At 39.2% G+C, this 16329-nt stretch overlaps 1 protein-coding gene and 1 non-coding gene across 3 annotated transcripts; one reads left to right on the forward strand and one right to left on the reverse strand.

Moving 5' to 3' along the window:
- Positions 1 to 109: 109 nt before the first annotated feature.
- LOC125978861 (uncharacterized) lies at positions 110 to 3265 on the reverse strand. Its single transcript, XR_011087895.1, has 5 exons — positions 3150 to 3265; positions 1492 to 2884; positions 1258 to 1384; positions 840 to 1005; positions 110 to 766 (listed from the first exon to the last, which is right to left on the reverse strand). It is a non-coding gene; the product is annotated as an uncharacterized protein (transcript).
- Positions 2812 to 11728, forward strand: LOC125978859 (coiled-coil domain-containing protein 85A-like). 2 transcript variants are annotated; one of them, XR_007485144.2, is made up of 4 exons: positions 2812 to 3307; positions 4003 to 5046; positions 9587 to 9644; positions 10072 to 11728. XR_007485144.2 is itself a non-coding variant. In XM_049736701.2 (4 exons), the coding sequence occupies exons 1-4, from the start codon at positions 3074 to 3076 to the stop codon at positions 10085 to 10087; spliced, it is 1341 nt and encodes a 446-aa protein (XP_049592658.1). In that variant the 5' UTR covers positions 2814 to 3073; the 3' UTR covers positions 10088 to 11728. The 2 variants fall into 2 exon arrangements, 1 of the variants encoding a protein (XP_049592658.1); XM_049736701.2 differs by having other exon boundaries at positions 2814 to 3307; positions 4003 to 5035.
- Positions 11729 to 16329: the final 4601 nt, after the last annotated feature.

Genomic DNA, 16329 nt, shown 5'->3' on the forward strand with positions numbered 1-16329 from the left:
ATTCAATTCTGTATCCAAGCTAACCGTTAAGTTTTCGAATGTCTGCTTGGACTACAAAGTTTATTTCATCTTATTTATTTTAGGATGTACAAAACAATGTTACATGGTGTAGCTTAAAGGGTTTGTAGAATTTATTTCATTTCCATTTTCATAACCAAAAAGCAGCTATTACAGAAATGTGTACATTTCAATTTGTTTAAAATACATTTCAGAAACAATTTTCAGCTTAGTCCCTGAAAGACTTTTAGTCTCTGTGACGCAGCATCAAGTGCACAGCTTTTCCTCTGGTCATTTTATACTCATTGGGGAGGCTCAGGCTCTTGTCTGCAACCGTTTTGCATAACTAAAGAAATTGCGCCGTCTGGTGGATAATAGATGGAACTTCCGTGTTGATTGTCGATTCGATAAAACAGCCCAAATGAAACTTCCACATCTGTTCTTTGCTATGTGCACTTGATCTTAAAGCATGACACTAAAGATAAATGTTGATTTCATTAAAAAAAAAAATCATTCAAATCAATCAAAGTTATTGTAATTTGTAGAAGTTGGCTAACAATTTTGATTTAGGATAGGCAGCGATTGAGATGGGGATTTTTATGGTGCAGGAATCCAAATTTCCTTGTACTGCTTCAGCTCCAAGGAAGAATTATAAACAGCCCCAAAGAAGTGGTTGGCAACAAATGATTTCCCAGCTTTAGTCACGAGTTCTTGCAACTGCTCTCCTTTTTCAATGCTTGTTTCCCAGCTTGGCACTCCTTCAAATGATCTGAGCAAGATATAATGGTGGAAACACGTCAATCTATACTACCCTGTAAAGAAAGCATAACTTTGCTTCTTACCTGACGTAAACATAACCCATCGGTCTTGTTTGTATCCACACATTTGTGTCACTGGTTATAGCTATTTCTGTGTTATTTGGAACAAACCAGGACATGTTTGCATACACCTTATCTGCAACTTTAATGGCTGAGATGAGGACAGGGTAGCCGTCAGGGATGGGATAACCTGTATGAATGCAACTCTGTATTATTAGTATTATTAATTACACAGCAACCAGTAAAAGACAAAATACATTTGACTCTGAAAGGCAATGATCAAGGTTTTAAAATAGAGGCCTGATCATATGTAAGTATTTGGCATTTGTTTACCATGTAATTCTCACGGAATCTAAGTGCGTTGAAATTAATCAAATAAAATAATGTCATTTTATGGCTGTTTATAATATTTGAAGAACAATTCAATCCCTCATAGCCATACCTTTTGCTTTTTGTCTGTTGCAAAAACCTTGCAATCTGTAATGCGCAGCCATCACATCAGACAATTGTTTGCTTTTTATTTGAGTGGTAATCCAATGCGTTTCAACATACAGACGTGTTTCAAAATCCTGTAGACAAATTCATAAAACATTTTACGTCCAACCATACCACATGAAATTCAGTTTTCTTAAGAACAAAAATATCATTTGAGAGTGGTTAAATATCAACAACTTACCTCGTTTGGCGTAACGACCGAAAAGTATTCAGGGCATATTTTTTTCGCTCCGCAAATACCTTCATTGCACAGTGCTTTGCACAGCAAAATAAAGATAAGTGCGAGCAATGGAAAAATAAACTGTGCCATCCTCTGTGAAGCCATCACAACTGAATGACCAAAGTTGTGCAGGATTGCTACATAAATGGTGAGTAGGTGTGGCAAGCCCAATGCAAAAATGTCATGAATCGAACTGCATCTTCTGCATGCCTGCATACTTATTATGTATTGGAATTAGTTAACGACATATAATTTTTAATTTGTAATTCTTTTTATTGTTGTCTATTATAACTTATGTGCAACTCTTATACAGCTGAGATACTGTGCAGTGCATATTGCAAAAGTTGAGTTTTGACAAATCATTATGAGATATTCAATTTAAGAATTGCAGTTCAAAAAATGTTTTACATAAAAAATGAACACAAAGACATTCATTTTCTTTTGATATTAATCACAACCTGCTTGGAACTAATGGGGGTTGCAGAGAACATGTTATTGCAAAGTACATTTTTGACTCCACTTCCACTTTACAACAATATTTAACCATATTTAAAATCTCATAGTATATGCCATTGGATGAAAATAGACATTTTTTAAATGTCAATGCAAAACTGGAGCTTCAACAAACAACATTTGAACAAGCCAACTGACAAACTAATACAAGAAGTTGAAATAGTCATGGAATTTGGCTTATTTCATGCTAAGATGACTGCGTGAACCAGTCGAAGCAGATCGACTCGTCTTTTATCATGTCCCGCATCGAAAAACCTTTTGGAACTCCTGCCACCTGGTTTTGGAGTGAATCACTGAAACTTCATCACTAAATTACACTGAAATGTATATGTTGGTTAATTATTTTAATTTTTTTACACGAAGTCAAATGACATCATTAATGGAGACTCTCCAATATGACCAGCAATTTGGCCATTATTGTTTTATAATGTTACTTAATATTTTCCTGCACAATATACAGTGCCATTGGAATGCATTCTAACACAGCTGTCCTAAAATGTAGTTGTGGAAAAAGTTACTATAAAACACTGTCGTTCTTTTAGTGCACCCTAACTTGTTCTACTCGTGCGCTAAATTGTCTTAATGCGCGCACCTCGAACTTAATTTCGGTATAAACGCTCCACGATTGGGAATAATTTACATTGGTTGTACTGTAACATAAATACCAGCAGGTGGCGCGCAAGGCGAGGCAGCCAATCCCAGGAACGCAGGCAGACTTTCCAGCATGAACACACCGGTTCATCCTCGCTCTCTTTGCACCTGCAGCCTCCCCGCGGGTGCTCGCTCTCCTTCTCTGCGCAACGGAGCAGCGGTTGGTGGGTGCATGGCGGCCTTCAGCACCCTGGACAGAGACAAGGTGTCAGGCAGACGGCGCTATGCTGATACTATCAGAAGAGCACGATGTGATTGACGGAGCAACCTAAATGACAGCTATTCAGATAAATAAAGAAGGGCTGGCTGGTAAGAGTGTAGCCTTTTTCCCTGGAATTCTTTGGACAATACTTTTGGGTCCTCATTGGAGTTGTAAAGGATGGAAAAAAGCACAGCGCACAAAACGCAGACGTCCAAAAGGGCAGACGGTCACGCGGATGACATCGCCAAGGTACCTGACGAGGAGCTGCTCCTGTGGGGCAAAGACGAGCTGGTGAGATGGTTGCGGAAGACCGAGGCTGAGAGGAGAGGCGTCATCGTGGAACACGGGAACCTGATGCGGGAAGTGAACAGAAGGCTCCAGCAACACCTTAATGAGATACGGAGTTTGAAGGTGAGATGGGATGGGGGTGAGTAAGCTAAAAAAAAAAACAATACTTTGAAGTACATACATTTCAAGTAAAATAATGACAGTTGATTGTGGAGGGACAGAGGCTATACTTTGGAATATATTATTTGTCAGGTAAGCACCCCCCCTCCTCCCCCCATGGACTACTATTTTCCATGTACACACACTATATCTACCCAGAATGAAATTATGAAGTATATACAGTATGTTTTCAGAAATATACTCCCAACCTGTCTGCTATTAATAAATAATGATTCTAGGGGTGTCACTATGTGTAATGGATGGGTGGTAAGGGGGCTAAGTCCCCATGAGATGCAAAGCCATTTCAGTCATGTTGAATATCTTTCACTAGCACAGCGATGTCAACATACAATCGTATTGTTAACAACAGTGTATACTAAACAAATAGTGGATGTTGTCAAAGGATTGCCTTTGTTGCCAGTAATGATTGACAGCTGCTTGTGACCTGTGACCTCGGACCATGCTTTTGGTGACAGCACGTGCTGATTAGACAGTGTCTGGTGACTGCCGTTCTCGAAGTGTCCTGTCCAACACACAGAACAAATTTATGACAGCACGTGTCTATTAATCTGGTTACCCTGACATGTGCATGTCATCCCTCACTGGTTCTGATCTCTGTGTGTGAGCTTCCCTCCTTTGTATCTGTGTCTCAAAACCAGGATGTGAACCAGAAATTGCAGGAAGATAACCAAGAGCTTCGAGACTTGTGCTGCTTTCTGGACGATGACCGTCAGAAAGGGAAACGAGTGACACGAGAGTGGCAGCGCCTGGGTCGCTACAGCAGCGGTCTGATGAGAAAGGAAGTGGCCATCTACCTGCAGAAGCTGAAGGAGTTGGAGCAGCGGCAGAATGACGTGATGCGAGATAATTGGGAGCTGAAGGAGGTGTGCCTCATGCTGGAGGAGGAGAGGGCTGCTGCCGTCGGGCAAGAGGGGTCTGGTTGCAGGACCTCCATTGACAGTCAGAGCAGCCTTTCACAGCTGGGGGGCGGGCTACCTGCATCGGGTCTACTACGTGATGTTGGTGATGGAAGCAGCAATTCCAGTACAGGAAGCACAGACAACGCCGATAACTTCCAGCATAAACCCTCACCATCGGGTCCCAGTGCTAGCCCCAGATCCCTGGAACCCCCTGACAGACTGGGGGTCATGTGCGATTCCACAGGCAGGAGGCATAGCTCCACTCCAGATTACCACACATTTCCCCAGCCATGCCGCCCACGAGGGGGATCCCTCACCAACCTGGACCCTCAAGACTTTGGAAGACGCAGCCCGGAAAAGCACAGGTCCCCCAAAAGGCAACCATGCGACTCCCACCGCAAGGCCTGTAGCTCTGACCTACTTGCCCAGAAGCAGTTATTAATTTTAGGGCACGTATTACCAGGGTGCGAAAAGGGCATGGCCAAGTCCAGTCCAGAGTTGAGTCAAAGACACCGCTCAGATAGCACTATGGGGGCAAGCTGTGGGAGTCCTGATGCAAAAAAAGCAATACTTGGCACACCTGAGCATCTAAGAAAAGGTAGAGTGATCGTGGGCAGTCCAGAATCTATACGACACCATCATCACTATAAAATTAGTCCTGGGCTGGAATACAGCAAGGGAGGGAATAGCGGAGGCTCCCCGAAACGAGACATGGTTCACAGGAGGGCTGCTGGAGAGGAGATGTCCCCTCAACACCAGAGTCTGTACAACGGTAGGCACAGGGTAATATTCATTTGTATTCAAATTCATATTGTATTTTTGAACCGTCCTTATCTCCTGGTGCTGTGGGGGGAATCGACAGGCAGAGACTGCCACATTGTTTATAAATATAACTACAAAATTTAGGGATGATCTATTTTTCTCTGCTTCACACAACCTGCAAATGAAGCTTGAATGCTGCCACTTCAAATTTGTATTTGAATTTTATTTATGTATTATTTTGATTAGGGCCCAGTAGAAAATAGACCCTCATAAAAATTTAGATGTTCTTGAGGTTTCTTCAATAGGCTGAGTTTATCCTTGCATCTGTTGCCTCGAGTTTACTTATGTGATGTTCAATTGGGTTCTATTGATGAAGGAGGAATGCGGTTCTGGACCTGCTCCATGTGTAAAGTACTTTGAGACAACTTCTGTGTTGTGATTTGGCGATATATCAATGAGAGGAAATGGAAATTTTATTTGGTCTCATCAATTCACAGGTTTCACACACGGTGGCACGGGCCAGGGGTCCATTACTGAGGTGCAGTTTCTCATTTACTTTTCTGTCAGACTGTTCTGGTTGCCAGATCACAGCTTCTCTTTTTAAAGGTGACTTAAAAGCTTCACACACAACTTGTGATCCACTTTGGTCTGGCGGCCACACTACTTAATCAATTCATTTTCTTGTACCGCTCCATGAACTTTCCTGTATTTGTAGTTTCTTGTGAGACTTTCTCACAAGTTATGTTTTCCTGGGGTTGTATGGGCATACTCCCCCCTCCTTTTTTGATCACTCCCTCATCTTGAGTCCACTGGCGTAACATATTTCAGGGGGCATTTAAGTACCATATTTTCTGCACTATAAGGCGCACTGGACTATAAGGCGCACCATTAATGCATCATGTCAGACTTTTAATCCAAATCAAATCATTCTCCATTTTATCTTTTTTATTTTAACTTCAGACGCAACAAATTATTTTATAATCATAAAATAATGATCCATAGTCTTTTTGATTCATAGTTTTCAGCGGGCCACTTATGATTGATTTCATGACACAATGCTTCAGGCCAGTTTAAATTTAGGAATTTCAAAGTCAAAGTCAAAGTCAAAGTCAAAGTCAGCTTTATTGTCAATTTCTCCACATGCCAAAGACACACAAAGAAACCGAAATTTCGTTCCCCCCTATCCCATTTTGGACCTATTTGGTCCATATATAAGGCGCACCGGACTATAAGGCGGACTGTCGGCTTTTTGAGAAAATTCTAGGTTTTGAAGTGCGCCTCATAGTCCGGAAAATACGGTAATTCACTGCCAACCCAGTTAATATCTTTGATGTCTCTAATGGCACTGAGTGAGTTAAACATGCTTGGAGTATTTTGTTTCAATCTCTTGGAAAACACGGCCTATATCATTACATCATTGCGGTTCTAAAAATCCAGAACATGAATAAGAGGATTTGTAGCACTTACCTTTCCCAATTTGTCAGATGATTACAAAATGAAAAAGGGCCTTTTTGTTGTCATCCATCTGCTTAATGGCGCCAGGATGGATTCTCTAAACTGTACACTATCTGGTTTTCTTTAACAGGAGATGTGTTTCATTTAACATTCACACATTGCAAAGATGTGTGAGGTGTTTGGCATCTGTGAGGAGAATGTGTGCGGTGGTATATTTAGCATTAGGCAATGTTTGAAGTTGTCTTTATTTCAGATTATAATCGTAGCCTGTGTTGTACATTGCACATAAATTCGGTTTCTTGTTTTAAACGGTGAGCTCAGACTCATTACACTTTGTCCTCCATACAGTAATCTAATCACCAACAGCAGCTTATGCAGAAGGCACAGACGCGAGCAGACGTGACCATTGCAAGTTTAGCATTGTTAGCACTTTTGAAACAATGGATGATTTCCATAATTATGAGGTCATTCCACAGGACCAGCATACACATGGCCATGCAGTATGATTTTCATAACTCTACTCTTGCTCTACTTTTCTTCTTGGAGAAACATTCTAAATTGGGAGATGTTGCACCTAAATTGCAAAGAACTGTTCAACAAACTTCAAGAAAGGAGACTCTGGAAAGATTGACCAAATAGCAGAACAAGCAGGCAGAGAAACAGGAAGATGACATCATCTTTATTTTTCATTAGAGATGATACATGAAGAGTGAAGGCCAGAGAGAAAGACGAGAGGTGCGCAAATGGACAAAATGTTGTCGCTGAAATTGCTGGAGTGCGTTCAGGTCTCAAATTTTGCAGTAGCAGGCAGCCTTAGTTATAGCCCAGTGTTGTCAGCAGCAGCAGCAGCAGCAGTCAGCTTGCAAGTACATTCAACATCACCTCCGTAATAAATCTTGTTACAAATTATGTTTGGGAAGCAAATAAAGAAGAATAAAAATATCTTGTTTCAGGAGCTAGGGAACACATTTTCACTTCATTCATTATGAATTGACATGCGCGCACACACACACACATGGTTCGAGGAGAAGTTTGTCATTTCCCAACCACTACTGGAGTGCCCTTGAGCAAGGGCAAGCCCAAATGCTGGTGGCAGATGTTTGTGTGCATATTCATAGGTTCCTTAGTGTGCAGCATGATCACTTAGCCACTGGGTACATAAAATATCAGTTGGGCAAACAATCATTCCTGGTCAGATTCACACCTATGGAGAGAATCAATTGTTCACTTCAGCCTAACAACAAATGTATTTCCTATCTGGGAGGAATAGGGCATGCAAATTTATCACTGTAATATGAGATGTAATCCATTTATGAAAAAAAAAGTTTTATTTTACATTGTTTCTTATTTGCTCATCATCTCATTTGAGTAGAATTTATTTCCCAGCAGTAAGTGTACTTGACACCAGCTTTAATTAGGCCAACCATAATCAAAATACAGCATTTAAAGTGCTCATGTGACTTGCAAGTGAGGCATCTTTTTTTGTTTTTTGTTTGTTTGTTAACCACTGAGCTAAGTTTGCGAATATTTTGCAGTAGTTATTCATCATTGACCTGAGGGCTTGCTGGATAATAAAATGGTAGATTACAGTGAGATGAGAGGTATATACAAATAAAGGTAAAACTCATATGAATATCAACATGCAGTCCATTATTACATTGCTCATATGTCCCAGTTGAACTGGCCGTTTGTGCGAACTTTTTACATTCGGCTTTGTCAGCGAGGATTTTGTTCGTCATATAATTCTCTGTGTGTGTGTGCGTTGGTGTGTATAATCAGATGTCCTGTGTTAAGTAGTGCCCTGCTAACTAGGCCAACAGCTGCTTCCCTGGTCATTTATCTCCACTCAGCTTTGATGCCCTTTTTTGTCCTTATATTTCAACAAAGGGACACCTTGCAAAAGAAATATGTTAATACACCGAGACCATTATAAATCAACATTGTCTGTTCTCTTCTAGTAAATAAAAAATGCAGGATGCTCAAAAAAAACAAGCACACAATCTGTACACTTGCAAACACGCTCTCTTCTTTCATCCAGCCACCCTTGTCCATCATTCTCGCTGACATGCACAGTGAGTGAAGTGAACCAGAGGACACAGCTGTGAATCGGCCCAGAGGCTTGTCTTTCAGTGTGTGTGTGTGTGTGTGTATGTGTGTGAAGCTCTCTCTCTGATAGCCTGGGCCACTGGGATGCTGCTAGAGGTACAAGCAGGTCACGGTGCGAATGAGGCCATATTGAGTTTAGGAGGAGCAGAGGAGGGATGTTTGAAGCTGCAAGTTCATAGTATGAATTTTGTTGTTTCTCTCGCACACACAAGGCGAGGAACACTGAGCTGACAAAATGCACAAAGGTGGCCCGTGATGCCCACAAAGCTCATCACATGGTGGAGTTGAACAGACAGTCTAAAAATAGCTTCCGTTTTCCATCACATTCTGAAATTAGCAATCGAAAACCTTTTGAAGTCTTATTCTCTGAGATTGCCACGTGAAATTTAGCATTGGAAACAAAGGTGTTGGATTTCCAAATACATTAAAAACTGGCATCATTAACATAACCAGTGATTTTTTTTTTTACATTTGTATGTACCCCTTTGGAAAGACAAATAGTAATTTAATAATACAGTATATTATCAAATTATTGAATACTGTATGATAAAGCTGTCAGTGAGTGTTTTGTTTGCTAGATGGAAAAACCTGACAACACAGCTGCAATTGTTTCTAATGAATAACATCTGAGTTAGTTTTAAAAATAAGATGTTTACAGATAGACACATAGACTGACACATCTATGAGCCTGTCTGTCAGCAAAGGAAAAGACACGAAAGGAAGACCGGGAGGGGAAATTATTGCTGCCAGTGCCTGTCCAACTGTGACAGGAATCAAGAGGGGATCAACAGAAAAAAAAAGTGTTTCATCTCAACAACTGGAGCTCCACATTTCACTCTGTGGTTTTGGCAAGGTTGAATTTGCAGCCATTTTTTTCAATACATAGTCTAATGATTGACATTTAGGAGACTACTTCTGCAGTCGGTAATTGACTCATGAATAATAGTGTCATCAATACTGTCATTGATCATTTCCAATTTTTTTTCTTCCCCCTAAACAGTTCTGATATCTGCTGGCTGCTGCACCAACTCCTGCAGGAGTGTAAAGCTTTGGGACAGGTGAGCCTCTTGCATACTGTTTTTCTATCAAACAATATTAGCAATTAATCTATAATTGGACTTTAATTCCATTTACATTCCAATTGCATTTACACAGCATTCTGATACTAATATAAAATGTCAAGCTTTGTAATTTTAAGGCCACTAAAATGTATTTATGCCACTGCCTACTTTGAACCATCACGTGTTCATGTATCTATTCGAGGTCACCCTGTGATTTTAATGCACTGACCGCCCGTGAGTGATGGTAGGAGGTTAATATTTAATGGTGAAGCATCTCCTAATGGCTGAATAAATCAGGCTCTATCTTTACCTCGGGAATAAGAATCTTGGCATTCTGCTGACCACACACATGAAAAGCTCATGACCCACACATTACATGCATACATATATGCAGTAATTGCAGTGTTTCCCTTGTGTCTTCCAGCTTTGATGGCTCCTGACCATACATGCCTCTCCATCAGATGCTGCTTGACAACACACTCCAGAGAGAGAGAGATAAAGTTATGATGCACATGTATGGATGGAAAGACACATGGATCAATGCACAACTGAATGGTCACAAAGTTCCGAATCAATTTGGTTGAAAGGATTGTTGCCCTACTGGCTGCTGCTGTGCATTTCTCTTCTGTTTCTTCACTTTGTTTTTGTTTATTGTGACACATCAACATTTGCTAAATTAAAGAAACAGCAATGAAAATGCTCATTGCAAAACAGTCCTACATCTGTGTGAAGAAAAAAAACAACAGAGAGCTGGCTAGGGGAGCGCAGTGCCGTACAAATGATAAAATAAACTGCTTCCAGTGTGAATACTGCTGATACAGCACAGAGTGTTACAAAATCGGTATAATCCATTGTTAGGGCTCACAAAGCTGACTCGTACTCTGCTGGCCTCGACTCAATGCCCCGTTCAGAATTGTCCTGTGATTGACTGATTAAAAGAGGTTTCAGTCAGCCCGGCAACACAGGTTTAAGTATTATAGATGCATGAATGGGAAGAGATATCAGTCCGAGGCGGTTTTACAAACTTAAAGGAGTCACTGGCGCCAAGCTGGACGAACATGACCTTACTAGATGCTTGTTGGAGAAATCCAAAATAGAACAGTCTTGAATTTAAATATATTTTCTATATGATGGATTTACATTAATTCCAAGATTCTGCTTGGCTTGATATATATAGGACAGATATGCCGCCTAACATCCAAAGTCAGATGGAAGCCAAGTGAGGATAAACGAGAGAGAAATTGTTTGGCTCTACACAAAAGAGTTCAACTTTATTCATAGCACGCCAGTTATTACCCCTAAAAATGATTTGAGACTGCTGTAAATAACATGTTGAAAAAATATGCACCGTGCATGTCATGGATCCACAACGAAATCAAAAGAGTTCTTTGTTGGATCCTTCCTCACTCCTTAAAAACATTTAGCATATCCCAAAATTGAGCACAAAATGATCAATCCATCAAATCTGTGATCATTTTTATTTACGCAGTATTTTAAAATGCTTGTTTTGCGTAAAGCGGCACAACATAAATTTGGATGTAAATTTAATCCTTTATTGGCTGCAGAAATTAGATGAATAGATTGTTTGCAATGAACTATTCTTGATTATTTGGGGATGAACGTCAATATTTTAATAAAATATTATCTGCTGTAATGTACCATAAAAGACACTTTCACTTTTAACCACAAAGTGGTAGCACAAAAGTGTACATCCAGAAACATCTTCTTAGTTCATGCAGAACATGCATTCCTAAGTGTTTAGAAATACCTTTCTGATAAAAAAAAAAAAAAAATACAAAACCAAACATTGGTGGAAAATGTTAAAAGTAATGGTGCTATATTAGTCACAAGGACAATGTATGGTAGTCACTGTATTGAAGATGACCATCTGGCTAAATTCCGATGTTTTGCTGATGCAACAGAGCTGGAAATATAAATGATGTATTTTAAGTTGCGCAAGGAGAGGAACAAACTCCACTCAGCAAAAGTGCCAAAATTGTTCAAGAGCAGTGTTAGATGGAATCAAACCTTCTTATATAAAAACTGAACTACACAAAAAGAACCTTGTAACAAAAAGTATTTGCTGTATTAGTCACAAGTATGGTAGTCACTGTATTGAAGATGACCATCTGGCTAAATTCCGATGTTTTGCTGATGCAACAGAGCTGGAAATATAAATGATGTATTTTAAGTTGCGCAAGGAGAGGAACAAACTCCACTCAGCAAAAGTGCCAAAATTGTTCAAGAGCAGTGTTAGATGGAATCAAACCTTCTTATATAAAAACTGAACTACACAAAAAGAACCTTGTAACAAAAAGTATTTGCTGTATTGTGTGAGGTTTGTGAAAGAAACCTCACGTTCTGCAAAAGTTTTTCTTCTGCTGGTGGTTTATTTCAATGCCTGCCAACAAATAAGCAAGAAACGACACGTTGTATGAATATGTCCATTCTGTATAACCGCTTAACCTTGTGTGATTTTCATTGATGAGTAAAATCAAGACAAATGTGATATGCTAGTCATAATATTATCATAAAAAAACAACAGTACTGTAAATCTGTGTAATTTTATAAATATATATCATAAATTATTATTTTTGACTCCTCACAATATGATATTGCGATTATATCCAAAATTGTATGTAGAAACCAATAAAATGACTTTAGATAAAACATTTCTTTATCTGTTTCGTGTGTTTGTATTTCTCAATCAATTTCACTGTATTCTTTAGAGAATATTCGATGAAGCTCATATTTCTTTTGAAAGGAATATATCACAATTGTTCTTGTTACCGTAGTGGAACAATTAATGGGATGGAAAAAAGTAGAGGTAAAATGCCAGTCAACTATGTAACTACAGGAACAAGCAAGATGAAGCCTCCAAAATACTGGAAGAGAGTCATGTTGGCCTGCAGCTGCTGTGTGGGTGGAATATATTTTTTAATTTTTTTACATATCCACAGCCTTATGACCAGAGGATGTTGTGCCCCACATGACTGTTTTGCATGAACGGATGCAATCTTTGTAACTACCATTAGAAAATTACAAAGATAAACCTCTGCCAAAACATTGTGGGACATAATTCAATATAAAGAACTAATACAAGCAACTTTGATCACAATCTTACATGGATTAAAAATGTAACTGTAATAATTAGGAAGTATCATTTAAAGATGTCCTCCCCAAATCTCAGCGGGAACGCAAAATAAAATTTGTTTTATATTAGAAAAAATGTCTGCTATAAAACGTTTAGGGAAATTGAGCTGGCAAATAGCCCAATCCCAAAAAATTTAAGGATATCTAAAGAGAAATGATTCATGCATCTGTACACCAAAAAGGTTGAATTTGGCTAGAGAGCTATCAGACAAAATCATACCACAAATATTTATTAGCTGGAAAGACGCCTCAAATTTGAATATGGACCAACCAGTGCATACCAATGCATCAACCTTCTCATCTGCCACACACACGCATGCATATTTTTATTCAATAACTGTCATGTTCAGTAAAACACCCAAGTTTGAATTCATATGAGGCTGAGGTATTTTTAAATGTCACTTTGCACAGGTCAATGCAAGTGATGTGTGTGTGTGTGGGGGGGGGGGGGGGGGGGGGAACAACAACAGAAATAGCAATTCTAAAGTGATGCATAAACGCTGAGACTTTCAGTCACTGCACCAAGATGTCAAGATGAAGATGTATAACCCTAGTGACACATTCCTGTATATGGCAGCACTTCTATTCATTGATCCATCCATTTTCAACACAGCTCATCCTGTTCAGGGGCATGGGGAGAAAGAGCCCCCCCAGCTGACTCCAAGCAAAAACCAAACTGCATCCTGAACTGTTTGCAGCTCAATCGCCATTCACACCATCACTGAGAGGAAACGGAAACCAGGTGAATGTACCACGACGAGGACAATTCATATACTTTGCAAAAATAACCTGAAAAAAAGACATTTAGAAAATGAAATATTACCAATCAACATTTCAAAAATAGTCTTATGTTCAGTCTTTCAACATTTACAGCCCAAAAATTCAAATGGAATGATAGACTCCACCTTTTTATTATCAGTAGCGAACAACAACAGCTAATCAACCAAATAGCCAACACATAAACAAATGTTCCAAGTGGCGTATAAGTGAACAAAGCCCCTCGGAACATGTCCTCGATTTATTTAGCACAGACACAGACGAGATCACATTGTTCTTGTCTCACTGCCACTATTGACAAAAACAAAAGCCATTTGATTGCAATCCCTGTTCATTTGCATTGGACATGTGGAAATGAGATTCCAAGGTGATGGATGGGCCTGAGCTCCCAGCTATTTAAAGTGGCTGATTGAAGACGTGTAGGTCCACATTCCCACCATTCCACTATCACTATTGCAATGTAATTGGCTTGGAAAGGGAATTGCCATTCCAGCCATGTAATGCTGAAGCCCAGTTACAACATTTGCTGCCAACTTATTTAAGGGCAGCACCGTGTCCCTTTGGTTTGATTCATAGTTAAATGATTCTGAATTTGAAATGTGTGACCCTAAAGCGGTCAAGTTGTATAGAAAAACTTCAATGCATGGAAATGGATGGAAAAAGAAGGCTTCTAATATTCACAGAGGGTTAAAAAGTCAATTGCAAATGTCATTTCATGCTACAGATTAGAAGAGGAAATTTCTTAGTGAGAAGAATTAGGGAGAGTGAGGACATGAGTCAGCACTTTCTCTTCTCATTAGAAGTCATGGTGTGTATGCATTGCAGTGATTTCTTTTTTTTTTTCCGGAAACTTTTCCGCTCACCTTGGCCAAGTTGATTCTCCAGACACAGAATTATGTACCCAAGGAAGCTCTGGACTTTTCTTAGTCACAGCACAAATATTTGGGAATCTAATTAATGTAAAGTGAATTGAGTCTATAGAAAGGCTGCACTCCACAGACAGTTGGGCTTTTGCGTACAAACAAAGGCACTGATACTAAATACTGCGTTGGTAGTAACATGAAAATGTTGATAACTTTTAAATTCTGAATAACTTAAGCGTCAACACCAAGTCATGACAATACTACAATCATAAATATATTTTGCTGATTGACTTACCAACATAACTCTGTCACATATTAAGACCATTTTTTTTTTCCTAGCACAACATAAGTGAGAAAAGAATATTGGCTGTACTGTACAGTGGAAATTGATTTCCACCTTGTGAGTCTGTTGCTGTCAAACAATGTTATCTAAGACAGTAGATGGCATATGGATCAAAGTCATATTGAAATGATTTTTGCCAAGGTCATATTACATTGATAAATTACCATCTGGGTCATGCATTCCCAATAGTTTGTTCACAGTAATGTCTGCTTCAGACGTGTGTGATGTCCTAATGCAGCAATATGAGTAGGAGTGCTCCAAGATGAATTTATAACAAAACATTAGAAGGCTGAATAATTGGTAAGAATTTGATATCAATTCCAGTGCTGAGATTTGAAGTTAATCTGCTTTGTTGATGTCAAATTGTTTCCGCAGATTACTTATTGAGTGGCCCCCGATTAATTTACAAGTTAGATATATTTACTGATTTATATATTTATATTTATTTATTTAAATAATAAAGATACAGGAAATAATCATGTACCAGTATATGAAATTGAGTTTTGTGTCAACAGACAACACTGCACATTTACTGCCTCTGCTTTGACTCTCAGGGGATTCCACCTATGCATCTTCTCCAGCTAAAGTTCACCTGAAGGCTTGGTGCAGCAGTTTTCCAGCTAAAGATTGCCATGGCAACCTCATCCACCTTCCCTTCCTTAGACATAAGAGGATTTTCATTTTGTGACAATATTTTCTGGAAAACACATTTTTCTTTAGCAAACTATATAGGGATCCAGTTTTTTTGTAACACAGGCAAAATAAAACAGTTTGATGAATTACATAATAATCACATTTTCTTGTGACAAGAAAAAACAGCCTCATAAGTAAAAAAATAAACAAAAAAAACAAAAAACGAAGTGTGTCCAAGTATGTGCCGATCTTTGCATTTTTGCGATAAAGTTCTTTTGGTTTATGGTGCAGAAGCACATGAATCCTGAGGCATAAATATGAAATTAGATCTATACAGCCAGCATGACCTTTTGTCTGCTCAGTTTTACTTGCACACTGTCTGCCAGAATCGGCGGCGGCAGTTGCAGCTACTGCAGTACACCGTTTTGCTGCAAGACCAAAACGTTGCAAACGTGCATTTGAACGATTTGATTCCATATAATCTAATTCCTGGTATCTTTCTAAAATATTAATTTCTGCAAAGTGATGTTGTACAGACGCTTGTTCTTTTGGTAATCTGGTGGATTACAGCAAGGTCAGTGATTTGGCAGTGACTCAGAATGTAACATAGCAACAAGCAGCTTCAAGCGGGTGACAATTTGAAAAGTCCTGATGCCTCTGTTGTTTCACAATTGAAGGAAAATATGCATCTTTATTTTCAAATATGAAAATAAATTCTGACCAACGAAATGAACTTTCCAATGCACACATAAAAGCACTGCTTTCAATGAGCAAACACATCATGCACGACTTAACCTTTTTCGAAACCAGAAATGTTTTCAGAGTGGAACGTGTGTCCCGGGTGAAGGCAAGGCGACCATGTGCAGCACGGACTTTATCAAATTGGGGGAAAGGGTAAAGCTGGACAACAGGT

Source organism: Syngnathus scovelli, chromosome 12 (genome assembly GCF_024217435.2).
Source record: "Syngnathus scovelli strain Florida chromosome 12, RoL_Ssco_1.2, whole genome shotgun sequence".
Classification (NCBI taxonomy): Eukaryota; Metazoa; Chordata; class Actinopteri; order Syngnathiformes; family Syngnathidae; genus Syngnathus; species Syngnathus scovelli.

Excerpts from the sequence above, each read along its gene's own strand:
- LOC125978859 (XM_049736701.2), top strand. The coding sequence starts at position 3,074 with ATGGAAAAAAGCACAGCGCACAAAACGCAGACGTCCAAAAGGGCAGAC. Across the intron at positions 3,308-4,002 it reads ATGAGATACGGAGTTTGAAG|GATGTGAACCAGAAATTGCA; the intron begins GTGAGATGGGAT and ends TCTCAAAACCAG. Across the intron at positions 5,036-9,586 it reads ACACCAGAGTCTGTACAACG|TTCTGATATCTGCTGGCTGC; the intron begins GTAGGCACAGGG and ends CCCCCTAAACAG.